A 19,794-nucleotide genomic window follows, 5' to 3' on the forward strand; every position below is an offset into this window, starting at 1 on the left:
CGCTCCCGCTCCGTTCCCGCCGTCCCCCCGCCCCGCCGATGCCGTTCCGGGTCGCGCGGCGCGGCGCAGGCGCGGTGGCGGCGCGATGGCGGCCAAGCGCAAGGCCGAGGCGCTGATCCCGGCCGAGGAGAGCGACCAGCTGCTGATCCGGCCCCTGTGAGCGCGGGGCGCGGGGCGCGGGGCAGCGGCAGAGAGCGGAGGCTGGGGGTGTTTGTGCCAGCGCTCCCACAAGCCCTGCTTCTGGGACAGCTGCAAGATGCTGCTCCAGGCTTGTTCGGCCTAATTTGTTACTTAGGTGGACTTTAATTATGCGTGTCAATAGTTTGAGACTCGAGTGCTCAGTAAAAAAACAAAAGAGGCCAAAATAATTTCCTCAAACGGGTTGTTTTTATTTCTGCTGCGTTACGTAGAGCCTCGCTGCCTTTGGGATAAGTACAGCTGTTCAGGTGCTTCGGATAAATGAGCTTAAAAGGGCCGTGCAGTTGTTATTTCTACGCAGAAAAATAATCCCAGTAGAGGCATCCAGTGTAGTTACATCTGTGTGGTGTGGGTTGTTTCGGTACTCATGACTTTGCTATCCCTTTGCAGAGGTGCTGGCCAAGAAGTAGGAAGGTCATGCATCATTCTGGAGTTTAAAGGAAGAAAAATAATGGTAATTATTGCATGGATATGTTTGTATGCCCTCTTAATGTGCTACTTCAGATGACTGAAGTGATCTCAAATGTTGCAGGTTAAATTCAGCCTCTGCACTGAAGTCAGACACAGTGGAACATTTTGTAGCCTTCTGGAGCATGTATGATATTAGGCATCACAGAGCCTGTGCTGTAAAATAAAACCATATCCCCATAGAGAATGTATGAGCTTCCAACCCAAGCCATTCTGCTTGAAATCCAGTGTTAAAAGTAATGTTTAATGAAGAAAAAACTTTTTTTGTGTGATGCTAAAAGTTACCAATCACTAATAACTATGTCATAGACCAAGATGGAAGAGGGGTTTTCATACATTCTGCTAGAAGCTTTAACTTTCTTTCATTTTTCAGCTTGATTGTGGAATCCATCCTGGGCTGGAAGGAATGGATGCTCTTCCTTACATTGATTTGATAGATCCAGCTGAGATTGATCTTCTCCTCATTAGCCAGTAAGTGGCACCTAAAAGCACAGATACCTTGAGGTCATGGTCTGAGCTGTGTTCACTTGTAGATTATTAAGATAGGCTGAAAAATAGGTGTTATTTGGATGGTAGGGAAAAATTCTAGTTTCCAGGTTTTAGGATCTCAATTTAGAATTAGGGACTGAATATTAATGATGTTCATTCACTTTTGACATTACAGCTCTTTTCTGGGGTCACTCTGATCTCTGACTGTTTTACAGCCTGGCCTGCTTTAACACCATTGTGATAGCTCATGGAGTGAGTTTTCTACACAAAGAGTGCAGAAGAATTTTGGTTGTGTTTTTTGCTCTATTGGCTTTGAGTTGGAAAAGTTCGCGGAGATTTACCCAAGCTTTGAATGTGTTTTATGTATTGCTTACTGGCTGAGAGATAAGGAGACCATTTCTATCTATATTATGTAACCAGTAATGAAAAGCTCTCCATAAAATCCTGAGCTTTTGGGGTATGTGTTTGATCTACATGTATTTCAAAAGTAGTTTTTTAAGATGGGTCAAACTAGAGTGTGAACAAATAATTTAATTTTCAGAGATCATGTTTTATTCTGTAGTATGCAATATGCAAAATTAGGATTGTGGTGTTAGCTTTCATGTATCTTTGTGTAGTGTCCCTGGTTACTGTTCCTTTTCTCCCTCTAAATTTTTATGGAAATTACAAAAAGGTCATTTTAATACTATACATGTAACACCTTGGCAATTAATGGAGAATTTCCTGTATTAGTTTTACCTTTTCTTGGTTGTATTTCTAGTCACCTGTCTGCAGAACGTAGACCAGCACAGTTAAAAACAAGGTTGAAAATTCTGCTTCTGGATTTTCATGACACCATGTTAGTCCAGTAAAGTAGTGAATTACAGATATTGTATATTAGTGTTGTGTAATATGAATGTATTAATTGGATTTGTGTGTCTGTTTTAAGCTTCCATTTAGATCACTGTGGGGCTTTGCCATGGTTTTTACAGAAAACAAGTTTTAAGGGAAGGACATTTATGACTCATGCCACCAAAGCTATTTACAGATGGCTTCTTTCAGACTATGTTAAAGTCAGGTAAGCTAACCTGTGGGCTGTCTCTTCCTGAATTATTTCACCTATTATTTCCCTTTCCAATGGGAAACTTGAAGCTACCAAAAGTAGCTGGATGAACCTGGATGTTGTCTTAAGTAACAACATTACATATAATCAGATGAGAAGTAATGAATCATATTACTACTTCATGGATAGTTTGTAGTGAATTTTAAGCTTCTAAAGATACAATTCACTCTTCAGGACAAGGACAGATTAAATATACAAAGGGGGCTCTGTTGGGGTTTTTTTTGTGTCTTATATTTTTTGTTTTCATGTGTTTCATGCCTTGACATATTACTGCAATGGTCCTGAGCTTATCTCAACTGAGCTTCTTTTGAGCTTGGATCAGAAACTTGATGAACAGTCCTCTTTTAGCTTGTTTCTTCGGGGCTGGTAGGAAAAGCATGGATCCATGTGGTTTTTGAGGACTGTTAAAAGATAAGTTGCAGATCTCTGCACAGGACTGGGAACCTTTTGAGAAACACAGAGCAGATTCTTAAGTAAAAAGACTCTTCTAGAATGGTCTTTCAAACCAAAGATACTTTAACTGTCCTTAAGGAGCTACATTAGAGTAGCTGGACTTGATATCTAGCATAGGAGAGGTGGTGTTACTGAATGGAAATGGGTCAGTGGGGAATACCCAGGAAGTGTTTTTCCAGCAGTTCAGATGAGCTGATATTCAGCCATTTCACTTGTACCCAGCAACATCTCAGCGGATGACATGCTGTACACAGAAACAGACCTTGAAGAAAGCATGGACAAGATTGAGACCATCAACTTCCATGAAGTGAAAGAGGTGGCAGGAATCAAATTCTGGTGCTACCATGCAGGCCACGTTCTGGGAGCAGCCATGTTTATGATTGAAATAGCTGGTGTGAAGGTATTTGCTCTTTCTTAAAAGTTGAAATGAAGCCTGAGTACTAAATGTAGTCATTAATTATTATTGTCTCTTATGCCCTACCACTGTGGCTGGAGCTGTCCAATAGACTTGGACTCAGGTCAGGGTGAGAAGCCTTGGCTTAGGACATGCATTTTCTCATTGATTAAAACTGGTAAGTGACACAGATTAGGTAAAATGTTTGGATTGTATGGAAGTCTGAGACATGACACAGACTTGGAACCACTAAACATGTAGTTTCCCTTGCTGGGCTGATCAGAGGCAGGTGGTAGCTGAGGGATTGTGTGGAATTGCATTGTAGTAAAATCTGTGAACAGATGTTTGTTTCTGTAATTCTCATTTACGGCTCTGCCTGTCTCAAGTTCTTAAATGGCATTTGTCAATGTGTGTGAGTTACATTTTTCTCATAACACTCCTATGCTAAAGTACCTAAAGAAATAAGATTATTATCATTAATTTTAGGCACAGAGGGATTAAATAAATAATATAATCACAGGCAGAACTGTGCCAAAACCAGATACTTGAAACGCATCTCATGAATTGGAGTTCAGCAGGATAATCACTGTCCAAGAAAAGTTTTACACAGCCCTGAAGAGGGAAGAGAGAAGGTGGTTCTGAGGCTTGCTGCCCAGTAGGAGTTTGTTCGTGATTTATAAAGATTGTGAATTACATGATTTTTAACTTTTAAAAAATCCTAGAAATAGAACTGAGTTTACGATTATCACAGCAAAATTTAGATCTCTTAGTGTTTCTTTTTTGGTTTTTTTCCTGATTAAGGCATGATGAAGAAAATTTTCCTCTTGCTATGCATGACTCAAATAGATTGAGTTTTAATATCACTATTTTCATTAATTCCCTGTGATAGTAGGTTACCTGAAAGACCAGGTGTCTGCTGTCACTGACTGTATGTTATATATTACTCACATTTTCATCAATGGAATTATTGTTTAATCAAAAAAATGTCAGTTTTGAAATTATCAATTTGGGCGCGAGAGTTGCATTCCACCCCGCAGTTAAGAACCCATTAAAAATAAGTAACAATTAAAAGTTACTTCTTGGTGTATTGGGGAACATGATTCTTCCATTTGGAAAATCAATTAGATTACAGGATTTTTTTTTTAGTATCATAAAATATTACAAGAATTTCTTATAAATAATTTTATTGGATTGTATTTTCATTCTGGTATGTAAATGCAGTTTGATCTTTGATATACTTCTTCATAGGAGTTGCTATATTTTATGTTATGTCTATTTTTACTTCTTTAATAAGAGCTTAATAATTTTTTACCTGTTTTTGTTGGAATTATGTTACTTCTTGAAAAACCTTTACTATTGAAATTTAAATACTTGTAGTACTGTTGACCTAAAATTGTAAGCACTGCTCACAAAAGAAGAGTCTTATTTAAAGTACAGCTGACCTTTTTATCAAAAATTCATTAAAACCATCTTTGCACAGCCTTGTAAAGGCTGCTGACTGGTAGAACCTATAACCAGAGCACCTGCTTCTCTTTGTCTCCAACAGCTGTTATATACAGGTGATTTCTCAAGGCAGGAAGATAGACACCTGATGGCAGCTGAGATTCCCAATATTAAACCTGACATTCTTATAATTGTAAGTTTTGCAAAATTATTTCTTTCTGTTAGTGATTAATTATGGATTAGGGATAAGACTTGACTAAGGCCAAAACAGAATGACAAAGACGGTGGAGATTTAGTGGTAGTGATTTGTGTTAAATATCCAAAATACGTGGGTGTTCAGAACTCAGACATTGCTTCCCATTGGATTGAAAAGTGTAATTATAATTTTATAATTCTTCTGATGAAGCTCCTTCAGGCTCTATACAGACCTTTCTGAGATGGGAGATTTATTAGATTTCAGCTTGCGTTACACCAACCCAAATTTAACCAGATGTCTCTTTTAGTAGATCCTAAGCTACTTCCAGATATGTTAAGAGTTTGTCCTTGGTGGAGGTGCCCTGAGTGTTATTCCATATTTTTGTTTTTTCTGAGTGAAATTATTTTATTCTGAGTCCACGTTTGGAAAATAGAAGCTTAAGGGAAACTTTATAAGTAGCAGTTTTAGCTGGAAGCAACACTGAGAACTTTTAAATTATTTTGTTCACTGTGTCCTTTCTAGCTGATCTCTGTAACTGATAATCTAATTTTAAGTCACATCAAAATCTTGTGTTTTGTGTAATTTTTGTATTTTTAGTCTGGGGTTAAACCGTGGCACATGTACCACTATGGGCCCTGTCAGTGTGATCATCAAAGTTCTGGCAGCATTTCTAGTTAGGAAAATAAATGTGTTAAATTTGAAACCTCTCAAAAGAAGCATTGAAATTAATAGCTCTAATTTCTTTAGTGCCAACAGGGTCTGTCTGTCTAAATTGCTTGGAGGGATTTGGGAGCAGGGAAGTTTTGGTTATTTGCCTTGGCAGGGTTGTTTTGGAAACCTGGGGAAACTTTTCCCACTCTTTGACATTTCTCCTTCCTCTCCCCACCATGTCAACACCAGTATGTTTATCTGCTTTTTTTTGTTGGGTTCAGAGAAGATCAGGAATTACTGTGTCAGCCCTTTCAGTGCTCTGTCTCTCCATTTGCAGGAATCCACATATGGCACTCACATTCACGAGAAGAGGGAGGAGCGGGAGGCGAGGTTCTGCAACACCGTTCACGACATCGTGAACAGAGGGGGCCGAGGGCTCATCCCTGTGTTTGCCCTGGGTCGAGCTCAAGAGCTGCTCCTAATCTTAGGTGTGTACCTTCCCAGCTGCTCTTAATGGAAAGGCACAGAAAGGGATTTAGAATGTTTTCAGCTATCATAATTCCTCGAACAACTCTTCAGCCATTTCGCAGTGTGTTATTTACCTGATAATTTAATATATAATGCAAAAGGTCCAGTAAACCAACCAGCAGTTCTGCTTTGTGAAGTAGGATGGGAGACCTAGAAAGGAGGAGTGGTAATATGTTCTTGGCTTTTGAATCTTTTTGAATCAGGATGTCAGCAAATAGGGACAATTATTACAAATAGAAAAATAACAACAGGAAACAACAACGACTGTTTTACTTAAACTGTACTGCTAAAAAAGGGGTGTATTTTCTTCCAAAGTTCTGCTATTTTTGCACTTTAATTTGCAAACCTATATGAAGAACTCTTTATAGGAAAAGCTTAGAAGACCATAGAAGACACTTCCAACACTTCTGAAGTCCTAATAATAATGAAAAGTAAATTAGGCTTTTGAACAAAAGTGAGTGAGAATTGCCCATGAACATAACAAGCTACTTCACATAAAGTATATAGTAGTTGTTACAAGGTACTTCAAAAAAAATAGCTTTTAAGTAAATTATTTCCAGGCCTCTTTCCTTCCTTTCAGCACATTTAATTTGTATTATGTTACATGATTTTTCTCACTAGTCTTTCTGCTTGTTCAAAGGCTGGCAAGATCAAAAGAAAATATCTCAAGCTTAAAATGCATAAATTTAGGAGTGTTGAATATGAAGTGTTCCCTAAACTACTTGAAATTTTTCTCACTTTTCATTTCAGTTTAGCTCAGTATTAGAAACTAGTTTGTTTTTAAAATGTTGTACTAGTCTATTCAAATGTTAACAAGAAACTCAGATGTAGGTGTGGAGTAGTATTTGATGTTGTAAAATTATTTACTACTTACCATTGATTGCAAGGGGTTTTTTTAATTTATAGAGAACATGAAAACTGAACATTTTCAACCTTATGTGGCCATTAGGTTGTAATTTGTTTGCCTCTCATTGCTGTGTGTAGATATTAGAGTGAATTTCTAAAGATAAGCTTGAAAATATATCTAGGAAAGCTAGACATGCAATTGGATGCTTAATTAGGTAGAAAATGCAATTGCATCTCACACGCCTATGCAGTTGAGCCTGCAGGCTTCTGTGTTTATTTTTCTTCTTTCTGTAGCTGTGTGACAAAAATAAAATACTGTGTTATGGTGTAGACAGTTATGATGATTAATTCAGTTTGTTACTGGTTATCTTTCACTGGCTGTTTCCACCTTACCCCTGAGCTTATTAAGGTAGCCATGGCAGTGAGCCTCTCTGAAATGTTGTGAGAAGCTTTGCCTGCAAATCAGAAATGTTAGGTAAAAGCACATGGTAATGTCATTGTAAATGCACAAATAGAGCCAAAAGAATGTACCTCTATTTTTGAATGATTATGCCTCAATTGTGCAACATGGATATCTTTCAGGCTAGCAGAAATGTATCCAAAATGGAAAATGGATAAGTTACACTTGTACTGCTGCATTCAAATCTCTTCTTTGTGTTTAGGAAAGGTCATGGCTGCTGTCATCAATGATAAAATAAGTTGGGGTTAATGGAGGCTCTTTCCGTGGATTTGTTCCAGTTGGGCTTGTAAAATATAACTGTTGGTGCTATGCAGAAAGCCAGGCTCGATAATTGAGTGGTTCCTTCTCACCTTGAACTCCATGGATTTATCTTACAGAATGTTCATACAGTGAATTCTCACAAACAAATCTGTGTGCAGATGTCCCTGGCTCTTAGATGTACAATTAACATTTGACAGGGACATTTTAACTTTATTGTGGAGGTGTACTGTTGTCATCAATGTAGAGTTACTGCAGTGTAGTATCACGTGTACTTTAAATCTTGTTGCTGAAGATGGTTGAAATTTGATTGAAATTTGACCTGCCAAAAGGATCTGAAGTTCACCTTTGTCATGTTTGTTTGCCTGTTTGTTTGTACTGGTTGTATATAGTTCTAGCTGATGACTGTTTTAGAAAACCAGGAGAAAGCAAAGAGGCTATGATGGTGATCTTCTGTACTAAAAATGAAAAAGCCCACTGGTAAATCTGTTTTACAAGAATTACTAATGTTTCTGAGGAGCACACACTTTATAAATAATCCTGTGGATAGAATTTTGTGTTTTGTTGTTTGGTGGCTGGGTTTTTTTTGTCTTGTTCTTTTTTATTATTTTGTTTGTTTTTGTTTTTAGATGAATACTGGCAGAATCATCCTGAACTCCATGATATCCCCATATACTATGCCTCCTCTTTGGCAAAGAAATGTATGGCAGTTTATCAGACATACGTCAATGCCATGAATGACAAAATCCGCAAGCAAATTAACATCAACAATCCTTTTGTTTTCAAGCACATTAGTAATCTGAAGGTAAGTTTGAGATTCTTACAAAAAGATTAACATGGCTGAAGAGTTAATATTTGCTTAATAGTTTGCATGTTTAATATCCTGATATCACAGAATATTCTGAGTTAGAAGGGATACACAAGGATCATGGAGTCCAACTCTGACATGAGTGGCCCCTCCAGGGATTGAATCCACAACCTTGGTGTGTTTTTAGCATCATGCTCTAACCAGCTGAGCCAATCAATATCCTTAATATCCTAATAGATTGATTAGGTCCAGGTTTATATGTGAGTTACCTGCTGTCCCAGTGCTTAGAGGGCTGTTTGAGGGAAGCTTAGGCCCCAACATTTTTTCCACTCTAGATCCCTGTACTTGCAGTTTACTTCTTGTGGGTATCAGATTAATTTTCCTGCAAAAGGCACTTTTTGTGAGGATGGGGTATAGTCTGTGAACACAGGGCCCGTGCAGCTGGGCTATCCTTTAAGTGAGATGTGATAACTGATATTCTTACTGTGTCTTTCTAGAGTATGGATCACTTTGATGACATTGGCCCGAGTGTTGTGATGGCTTCCCCGGGTATGATGCAGAGTGGCTTATCCAGAGAGTTGTTTGAGAGCTGGTGCACAGATAAGAGAAATGGAGTCATTATTGCAGGCTACTGTGTTGAAGGAACTCTTGCTAAGGTGAGTTGCTGATGTACCACAACCTCCTAATTACAGGTAGCATTCATGTTAGGTTTTAAAAGAATTGGTCAATAAGAAGTGCCCTTATTTGATTTACTGAGATTGTTGTTGGGTATGTATGAGTACGTAGTCAAAACTGGTTGCTTTTGGCTGATACTAATGAAAAGTACAGAAAATTTGCATTTGGTCATTTTCAGTGATGTTATATAGAATAATCTTTTCTAGAGGCAGTTATCTTGTAAAGAAAAAGAATGATTGATACTTTAGACCTCTTCACTGTTTAATTTTTCAAGAAGGTAGCCCTAATCCTAATTCTAGAGAAGTTGCAAGTCTAACAGTATTTATATGTCAGAGACCAGACTACCTTGTGCACCTTGTGCCATTGACCATCTGTAGGGAATGAAATCCCTCCAAATTCCAGCAGCTAAGGGCAACTACAGCATAATTTTGCCTTTAGAGATATAAATCACACACTTGTTACTGTTTTGATACAAGTTAGAGAGATTTATTTGGAAGAAGGATGAGCCTCCACATCTGCTAGGGATGCACAAGATGAAATGGTGTGTGTTGGGCATGTGTTTTTCATGTGTCAGTGTGTGTTCTGGGCAATTTGAGAGATTTTTTTTCACTGCTTCACATTTAACATGGTTGCCGCTATTATTTCATGGATTTTTGAAATGTAAAGTATTAGTTATACGGTGTCTATAAGAGTCTTTACTTTTTTTAATTAAAGTGCTTTTTCTTTTCTAGCACATCATGTCTGAACCTGAAGAGATCACAACTATGTCAGGGCAAAAACTCCCACTGAAGATGTCTGTGGATTACATTTCTTTTTCTGCTCACACAGATTATCAACAAACTAGTGAATTTATCCGGGCCCTGAAACCTCCACATGTGGTCAGTATCCATGCTGCCCATTTCTCCAGAGTGAGATTCCAGACCAGCTCACAGCCTTGAGTCAAGGCAGGGACTGGTGTCTAGCAGTAGCCAGCATCCCTGTGCTTTGAATAATTACAGGTGGAGGTTTTAATCATTTTTTGTCAAGTTATCTTAGCAAAGTAAAAATCACAACTTCTTGAGTATGTGCATGTGGGATCCCTGGGGATGACTTTCCATACAATAGTGTAAACCATAATCTGTTTCAGCAGTGTTTGGAGCAAGTAAGATGTAGTATGGGGCAATGTTAAGCTGGGGATGCTGGTATTGGAATAATTCACTGGAATTGGCCCTGAAATAAATAAGAAAACATTGATTGAAGGTATGTGCAGACAACAGAAGACAAAGGCAGCACATGGAAGGAGAAACATGAGCAAATCATAGGATGAAGAAGGTGTGAAGGACCAGAATGTGAAAATGGAGGCTAGGATTAGAAACAGGTGGTAAAACAGTGTGCAAGCGCAGATAAGAAAGAAAAAAACATCACAGAAGAGAATTAACTTGGCAAAGAAAATTGTGAAGTGTGAAGCATCCTCTTTGAATTGCATGTTTATTATATCTACACACAAAAATACAAAGCTAATTGACTTCTGTTGAACTTAAATTAGTACTTCCCTTTCATAATACAACAATATATTCATGTTTGAAAACTTAAATGGGACCTCTGTAATGCACTCTGCTTCGAAGCATGGATTTTTCAACTCATACTCAAGGCTGTGAAATCCCACCTTTCAAATAATGCAGAGAATTTGCAGGCACAGAACTGTAATTAAGCTCATGTTTCCTATGCTGTGACCTCATGGAATTGCATTTTTATAAAGATGAGATAGAATATAGCAGTTTTCTTGGATAGTTTGCTTACTAAACGTGTCTGTTTGGACAAATAATTTCTGCTAAAAGGAAAACTGTCCTTTCTAGATTTTAGTTCATGGTGAGCAGAATGAAATGGCCAGATTGAAAGCAGCATTGATACGGGAGTATGAGGATAATGATGAAGTTCATATAGAAGTTCATAATCCTAGGAATACTGAAGCTGTGACATTAAACTTCAGAGGAGAAAAACTTGCCAAGGTATGAAATCAGTGTTTTCTTATATGTAGAACAGTATTTTCTTCTGGTATAAAAGCTGCATGTTACCTTTGTAGCCTCTCTTTTAAATTTACATATTTTCCAGGGTCTCAAAGGATGTGACTATTTTGTGTTTAGTTGTATTTGGGGTTTGGTTCAGGTGTTTTTATTTTGAGGTTGTTTTTTCGTTGTTTTGGGGTTTTTTGGTTCTTCACTCTTGCAAACTTTTCTTGTATTATGTCTCAGAGAGTTTCTAGGTTATTCTGATGTTCTTTTGTTTTCAGAGCTAATTTTATACTCTGATTTTTCAGAGAGAACCATATTTCATCTCCATAATTACTTGAAGCTGTGAATGCTTCAGATTGCCTTGTTGCACTATATGTATTTTTTCTCTCCAGGTGATGGGATCTTTAGCAGATAAGAAACCAGAGCAGGGACAGAGAATTTCTGGAATCCTAGTTAAAAGAAATTTTAACTATCACATCCTTTCTCCATGTGACCTCTCCAGTAAGTACAGACAGTGATGTGATCAGTGGGTAATTGAAATGTACTGTGTCATTAAAACACTTATAATTCTGGGTTTCTTTTCCACAGTTTTGTGTTTCATCAGCAATTAGTGAACTTCTTAGTTTTATTTCTTATTTGCCACAAGTTCCAAAGTATTGTAGTGAGACAAAACACATTTAACTCATTATTCACTCAAATTAAAAATCTTTCCTTTCTCTAACAGAAAAGAAGCCAAGTTCCATTTCCCTTCTGGTTACTTAAAACCTTTTCATCTGAAAGAATATGCATAAAGCATTCCAGGGATAACCAAAAAAACACCTCAATCAATAGTCCTACCATTTTCTAAAATGTCATTAGTTTTTAGTGTAAAAAGCTACAGAACAGAGAAAATATTTACATAATCCTCCTATGTTTTTTATTACTCAGGGAATTGATCTATTCTCAGAATAGAGGAGGAATTAAATCTAAGGTCAGAAGAGCCTGGGGGAAAGCAGTTCTGCTGCCCTAGTTCATTGTTTGTCTCTAATAGGGAGGATAATAAAACAAGCTGGTTTCCTAACCACAAATATATTACTTATCTTATAACAGGTGTCCTGCCTTCCTCTTTATAAATTGCCCTTTTCAGCCCCCTTGTCTTAAATGTATCAATGCTATTGTTTGTCTATAATAGCAATTCTGTTTATTAGAAAATAAATCCAGAGGGCCAATTTTTAACATGCACTTTTTAAAACGGTTTCAGATTACACGGACTTGGCGATGAGCACGGTGACGCAGACACAAGCCATTCCCTACACGGGCCCTTTCAATCTGCTTTGTTACCAGCTGCAGAAACTCACCGGTGAGTGCCTGGGAGGACACGGCCCTGAGTTACACTGGCCAGCCTTTAAAACAACCTCCAGTATTCAGAGGTCTTCTGAGTGGAGATTCCTTTGTATTTTACAGCTTTCATTAGAGTATGCAGCTTCTGCCAGATCCAGTTCATGAGTGTGACACAGCTTTGGGGGGGATACTACTGCATTCATATTACAAAGTGATGAGCATATAGCAGTATAGATCATAGGCTGATTTCTGTCTCTCTCAGCCCCCAGAGTGAGTGCTCTGGCCATTCTGATGGAAACTTTATTAATTGATCGTGTACCTCGAGCCCCAAATGGAATGGCTAATGCCATCCAATTAATCAAAACAAGAGCTCTGCTCCCCTTTGGGACAGACAGCCTCGTCTGTGCCTCCCCAAGAGGCATGAATTGGCTTTTCCTGGATGAGAAGCCATTGAAACCTGATACTGGGATGATCCCCTGTGCCTTTCTCTGGCTTTCTCAAGGGTTAGGGGCAGCTCCTATCCTAGGTACGCATACCTTGCAGATTCCTTTCCCAGATTTAAAGCTCAGAATTTTTTTAATTCTCTAGTGTCAGAATCTAATTCATGTCACTAGTGAAGAGAACACCTATATTCAGTTGAGGTTCAGGTCTCATAACCCAAGTGCTAGCAGGCACACAAGGGCTTTTCATTTAAGCTCTGTGCCTATGTGAGCAATGGGTTATCCTTTAAGGGGTAAGAGCTGGTTTCTTCTGCAAATGGAGCAGAATTAACTAAATTCCTCATGTGTTTTCTTTTTTGTTGGTGTACTCAGTGTACTAAGGTAGTCAAATAAAAGAATTCAAACCAAGTAAAGTGGCCAATATTATCTATTAAAAAAACCCCAAACAATCCAGAACAAAGAAAATAATATTGTCAGGTAAGGGAAGAAAGTATGGGATTCCATTTTGTGAGCTACTCTGAGCAGTTGTGGTAACAGACAGCCTCTCCTATTCTTAAACTGACTTATTTTCTTATGTGAATAAAGTTATTCTTGCTTTCAGTATAATTTCCTTATTGCTAACCATTTGTTGTCACTTCTTAGGTGATGTAGAAGAAATAGAAATCCAACAAAAACCAGCCCTGAAGGTTTTCAAAAATATTACTGTGATCCAGGAACCAGGCATGGTAGTTCTTGAGGTGAGCATTGGTGAGGGAGAAAGAAGTATTTTGTTCTTCAAACAATACCATAGAGATGCAATGCAGAAGTCAATGTTTTAAGGAGCTTTCTGTTATATGACAAGTAGAGCAAAGGCTAGAGCAAAGTTCCCCTTAAGCTGTGGTCCTGTGTGGATGTGTTTTGTTTGATTTAGCCAGTGCCAGTTAGGTTTTTTGCTGTATCTCATGAGTATAATGGCATATTTGGTGCCCTTTTTTTATTTGGCAGATAGGAACACCATTTAATGTTATTTCCAATTACTTTCTCCCCCAAAGAGTTACGGTAATTGTTTTGTAAATGTATTCAGAAATATTCAAAAGCTTGAATTTTTCATGGGAAGTTACTGGAGTACACCCAGTTAAAAGTAGTTAATAATTTGGTGTGAAATATATGACAGTCATTTGAAGCTGCAATTCAGAGGAAAGCAAAAAGGAGAATGCAATTAATGTTATATTGTCTTTATGCTGCATTATTCACTCAGTCTAAATAATGAATTTTTTTTTTTTTTTGTCTTCTAGTGGGTGGCAAATCCTGCTAATGATATGTATGCAGACACTGTAACAACAGTGATACTGGAAGTTCAGTCAAATCCCAAAATACAGAAAGGTATAAGTTTAGTGTATTCTTATTTAACTGAGGCATTTCTTTTTGTTGTTTGTTTTTTTACATCAAGCTTAGAGGGAAATAATGCCTTCCAATCCCCATATTGTCTTTCCTTGCCTTATGTAACTTACTAGGGAGTAAAATTTCCTACTTAAAAACGAAAATTACAGGTTGTTCTTCATTATTTGCGATATGTTCATTTGTTGAAACTTTCTCTTACATGGCAACTGATAACTGACTGGAAAACATGGCCTTATTTAAAATAAACTTTGTACAAAAAACCTAAAGTGATTAAGTTTTGTATGGCCCAATCCAGGTTTTTTTTTTTATTCTAGGATTCTAAATGGACAGATGTTTTCACTGGATTACCCCTCTTGTCTTTTTATTATATATTTTAATAATTTTGTATAATAGCAGTCAGTGTTCCTTAGGGGTTTAGTCTCATACCTGACTCAACACATTTGTTAAAAATCCTTTCACCTGAGTTTATAAAGTCCCATAACAGTTCTAACTCTGGGGGTAAAGATTCTCCAGTCACCTTGACCCGAACAAATTCAGAGTGTAATGTTGTGACCTTGGTTGTGATAATTTTCACTATATAAGTTCTTCTGGCCATGTCCTCATGTTCTACTCTCTGAGACTAGCCAAAAATAGAAATTTTATTTTTGAATGATACTTTGACCACCTCTTTTTTTTTTCTTTTTTTTATACAGATGGAAAAAACTGTTTTGCTGTTTTGCTAATGTTTTTTATTTCGTATTGTAATATCTGTTTTACCCTGTTTTTTCATAGTCCACACTTTCTCTGTATGATTTGTTAGTGACAGTATCTAGATTCTCCACCCTTCACCACCCTGAAATGAATTCTTTGTATTTTTATGGGCTTTTAGCATTATCTCCCATGTTGTTTTATGGTGTTGATTTTGTCTGCTAATCTCAGGTGTGGCTTCTTTCAGGATTTTTTTGTTCTTATTTGGAGCAAAAACATTCAAAATAATTCTTGCAATTGTGTATTTTAGGGTATGTACACAGGATCAAAAGAGATCAAATTAAAATATCTTCAGTTATTGTTGCTTAGCTGACCATGTGCCTGTGTTTGCCTCATTTCCAGGATAATATTATATCTTGCTTAGTACATTCAGTTACTGCATCTTATGTGAGCAATAGTAAATTTCAATATATTTATTTAGGCTTTTTTATTATTACTAAGATTTAAGCTTGGTCACTTGCAGTTGTAAAGTTTTTCAAAGAATTATGCAGCAACTTACTAGCAATGAGTTCTGAATTATTCAGCTGCTTTAGAAGTATTGGAAACCAGTTTTTCAAAAGACTTAAAGTTTTTTGTGTCCATCAATGAAAAGTTAGCAATTTTCACAACTGCCCTTACCTACAGACTTCTGACTCTTTAACAATCAAATACTTAAATAATTATGTTCAAAATAAAATTACTTGGTTTACACTACCTCTTAATTTTGAAACCAGGTCTGAAAAAAAAGCACTGTTTTTATTTCAACTTCTCTATGCTGAAATATATTCCAGGAATGTCTGTGCTTGTTACTGCTGCTCACATTCAGTATAAAATAAAACTAAACTGTCCAGTTTTATTATTTTTTATTTTCATTCTCCCAGCCTCCATGATGTGGGAGTTTAATGTAATAAGAGAAAATGGAGGTATTACAAACAACTGTAGATTATTTTCTCTATTTAAAGTAAAGGATATGTGAGATGTAATGGGTGTTAAGAATAAACAGAAGTAAAAAGAAGGTGGATTGTGATTTTTTTTACTTTAAAATATTATAAGTACAGGAATATATAATGGAAATGCATGATTTCCTTGGCTGTCTTTTTTTAAATAAATTGTTTAAACGTACATATCTTTTATTTATTTTTTGGAGTGTTTTTCAGGAAAGGCAGTTTGTAAATGGCATCTATCAATTAGCCATTTTCCCTCCCAGTAAATGCCTGTGAAAGTAAATTCTTTTTTTTCTTTTCAGCTGCAGTAAATAAGATTTCCAAAAAAATAGATATGGATGTATATAGGAAGAGAATGGAGATCATGCTTCAGTAAGTTGGTATATATTTTTCTAAAGGAAAATGACTAATGTTGACCATGTAAATAGAACAGTCTTAGTATAAAAGGGTTTAAAGATAGTTATGTAAAAATACTTCATGCAAATTTATTTCAGTCTAATTTCTGTGAAGGCTAGGAACTAAGCAAAGAAAGAGGGACAGTAAAAAGTTCTCAGAACCATTAAAATTTTGAATACAGGGCCCAGTTCTGTCTTCCAGAAGCAGATTTTTAAGTTGTCCCAAAAGTTATGCTACAAATCGTTTACAAAAACAACTTTGGATCACATATCTTTTAAAACTTGCTCTGATGTGTTCTGTTACTTGTGTAGAAATCTTGCCTCTTTTGAAATCAAAGGAATCCTTCCCTTTGTTTATGACGAGATTATTTTGGTAAAATTTTACTGTTATTTGATACCCACTCTGATAATAAGGATTTAGATTTTTAATTACATCGGAGTGAGTTAAATAATTGTTCCTGAAAGGTGATACTCACCTGACGAAGTGACCTCAGGGTCAATAGAAAAACCTAAATTTGCTGTTTGGCCACACCTTACACTCCCGTGTCTTTGCTTTAGGGATATGTTTGGAGAGGACTGTGTGAGTTCCAAAGATGACTCCGTGCTGTGCATCACCGTGGATGGAAAGACTGCCAACATTTCCCTGGACACTCGGGTATGTAAAGCAAAGTACTTCTGTGTGTGCTGTGTTCAGCAGTCTCCTGTCTGGCACACAGTGCTCCTACACTGTCATGTACTCACTTGCTAAGGAAATGTACTTGGTATCAAAACAGAGAGCATTCTTAACTAAAAAATGCCAGCAATGTTTATGCAACAAATGCAGTACATTTGGAAAAAAAACCCAGTATTTTTCAGCAGCTCAGTTGTATGACAAAAATGAATAAAGCATTGTAGTTAACATTTTTTAAATGCTTGTAAAGCATGGCTCTGGTCTGAATAATTGAACAGTTACAGGGTAGGAATGTTGTTAATATTTTTTTTGTCATCTTTACCTCCTTTTGGAGCTAACTGAAATACACACAAAAATAAATATTTTATTAAATTACTATCTTACAGAATTGGATTTCATGCATGTTAGAAGGATGCTTTAAGAAGCCATCATACCTACTATTTTGAAAAATTTAAAACTGGAAAGAATGGTTAAAGCCATGTCCTTCATGTTCTTAAGCATTTTAATATGTTGACTTTGTCATTACTAATAACATATTAAACATAGCTTATATATTGCCTCTGTTCATAGCAATAATGTAATATAAATTCATTCTACAGAGCACATCTCACATGCTTTCTTTAAGGGGTCACAACAAATGTTTTGTGTTCTACAAACCCAGAAGAAAAGGTTAGCCCGTGCCAAAAATTTGTTACCTATTGAAACAAAACAAATGAATGTTAATTACCTTAATAGTAACAGTGGTTAACACACAACTTGTGCCATCTTTTTTCAATTCTTTAATAAGAAATCCTACATTTCAGTTTGTACATAGTATAGAAAAATAAAGGACTGGTGAAAGAACTCTTGAAATAAAGCAGAAAGTAACTAGACTGGAAAAGGATGCATACTGCTTAATCAAGAATTCTGATTTAATTTTTATAATACCTTATTATTGGTAAAAGGCTTGTATACAGACAGAAACCCCAGTGGCAGTTCAGTTACAACAGGGTGTATCTTTGCAGTACTTACTGTACAGTCTGTGTTAGCAATGGCAAGCTTGTGCCATTGTGAACCAGATTTTACAAGGCAGATCTGCCCTTCTTTACATGTGTATATATCTTATAAAACCTTACTTGCTTTAAAATAAAAAGCTGTTTAGCATAGATCTGACTGGTGGGACACACGGAATTTTTTTTTCCATGTTAACACAGTGCTCTTACAGTTAACATGATTTTAATAACATTTCTAGATAATATTAAATGTATTTTTGCTGTTTTAAGTGCCTTTCCCCCCCTCACCCCAAGCCTTTATGGATGGAAAAATCAGAAGAGTAACAAGTTATTACTGAATTAAAGGAGGTATAGTCTTAGACTCTAGAAAGGCCACAGGACCAAGAACAGTATTATTACTCCAATGCTGCCCTTTGTTTCTGAGGTATAGCAGTCAGGAATGTAGACCAAGTTTCATGTTTGGGGTGGGCATCTTTCTCTAGGAAAATTTGTTTTAGTAAAAAATAAATTTATTTTGGTTATTCTTGTGTAAATGTCATAATGTGTGTGGGAACATCAGTGTGGTGCCTCTACTTCTAGTGACTGCATGTGTTTTGCAGTGTTAACCTAATACAGTATGAGTGAATATACAGATAAAGCGAAATCTCCAGGAACTTAATCTTTTGTGATTTTTAATTACATTTGATTTCAAATCAAATGTAATCCACAAAATTGAGTGCATTTTACATAGCAGTTTTGAGCATAAGACTCAAAATTAAGCTTCTTGCTCCTCAGCAGGACTTGCTTAGCTCTTCTCTGAACTCCTCTATGTGCTGGCAGACCACTGAAAAATATACACTGTTGCTCTTGATAATTTCCATGACTACTTTTTCGTTTCCCCTCGGGAGCATTCTTTGTGTGCTGGCAGGCAGCACGAAGTGCCTGTTGTTGTAACATCCTTCTCTCTCTGTTCCAGACAGTTGACTGCGAGCCAGGAAGTGAAGATGACGAATCCCTTCGTGAAATGGTGGAACTGGCAGCACAGAGGCTTTATGATGCCCTCAGCCCTGTGTACTGACCTCTGTAGATACTTAGGATACCTAAAAAAATCTTCTAAATTTTCAATTTACTTGAGTTATTTTTTACAAGTAAATAGATTTTTTTCTTGAATAAGTCAAAGGTTTGAATTCTGTGAATGCGAAAGTGACGAGTTATTTCACATAATAGATCAGCAACCTTGTAACAACTGTATTTGTGTTTATAGATGCAGTTAAATCAGGCAAAGTGTGCATATGTTCTGTTACATGCACATACAAGAAATAATTCTTAACCTGATACAGAATTACAAAGGTTAAATGGAGTTTTGTATTTTTGAATATTAAAACCACTTGGAGGATAAATTTGATATATTGAGTTTGCATATGTATAATTTGGTTCCTGTTGAGAAAGTGATTGCCTGCTTGTTTGTCTCTATTTGAAATCAAAAGGGTCTTGAACACAACTGAAAATGGAATGCATGTTTGCATGGTGGGGTTAGTTGGAGCTTTAAAACTCTGCCTGCAGGTATGCCACTAACTGGACTATAAGAACACCACACCTGCAGGAGACGTGGGTGCTTATGGCGTGTGACAGCCTCGTCTGCCCCAGGTCGGTGACCATCCCGGCCTGGGAAAAGGGGCATGGAATATCAGACACTGCAGGACACAGCAGAATTCCAAATACAGCGTGGGTGATGCTCTGAGGTATCTGCAGTTGTTGCCAGAGGATGATCCTCATAGTATTGGACGATTAGCAAAATTAGCGACACTTTCTTCCCCAAATTGTGTCGTTAGCAGGCTAAACGGTATGAAGTCTTTTAAATGAGGTAATTGCATTTTCTTAAGAAGGAAGTCTGTCTTTGAAACAGGTACAGACCTGAAATGGCGCGCGTTCTTTGGGAGCGCTTGCGGCCCGCGCGGGCGGTGTGTGAGGGGCGGGTCCCGGCGCGC

The 19,794-nt window shown here is 37.1% G+C and overlaps 1 protein-coding gene across 2 annotated transcripts; it reads left to right on the top strand.

The window, feature by feature from the left end:
• Positions 1–55: 55 nt before the first annotated feature.
• Positions 56–19,211, top strand: CPSF3 (cleavage and polyadenylation specific factor 3). Of its 2 annotated transcripts, none has more exons than XM_077782422.1 (18): positions 56–156; positions 589–652; positions 1,040–1,137; positions 2,084–2,212; positions 2,933–3,110; positions 4,651–4,740; positions 5,732–5,882; positions 8,116–8,291; positions 8,792–8,950; positions 9,701–9,847; positions 10,805–10,957; positions 11,353–11,461; positions 12,201–12,299; positions 13,363–13,457; positions 13,995–14,082; positions 16,073–16,142; positions 16,724–16,820; positions 18,787–19,211. In XM_077782422.1, the coding sequence occupies exons 1-18, from the start codon at positions 86–88 to the stop codon at positions 18,973–18,975; spliced, it is 2,163 nt and encodes a 720-aa protein (XP_077638548.1). In that variant the 5' UTR covers positions 56–85; the 3' UTR covers positions 18,976–19,211. The 2 variants fall into 2 exon arrangements, with proteins under 2 accessions (XP_077638548.1, XP_077638550.1); XM_077782424.1 differs by having other exon boundaries at positions 18,783–18,931.
• Positions 19,212–19,794: the final 583 nt, after the last annotated feature.

This window comes from Lonchura striata, chromosome 3, assembly GCF_046129695.1.
Source record: "Lonchura striata isolate bLonStr1 chromosome 3, bLonStr1.mat, whole genome shotgun sequence".
In the NCBI taxonomy this organism is placed as follows: Eukaryota; Metazoa; Chordata; class Aves; order Passeriformes; family Estrildidae; genus Lonchura; species Lonchura striata.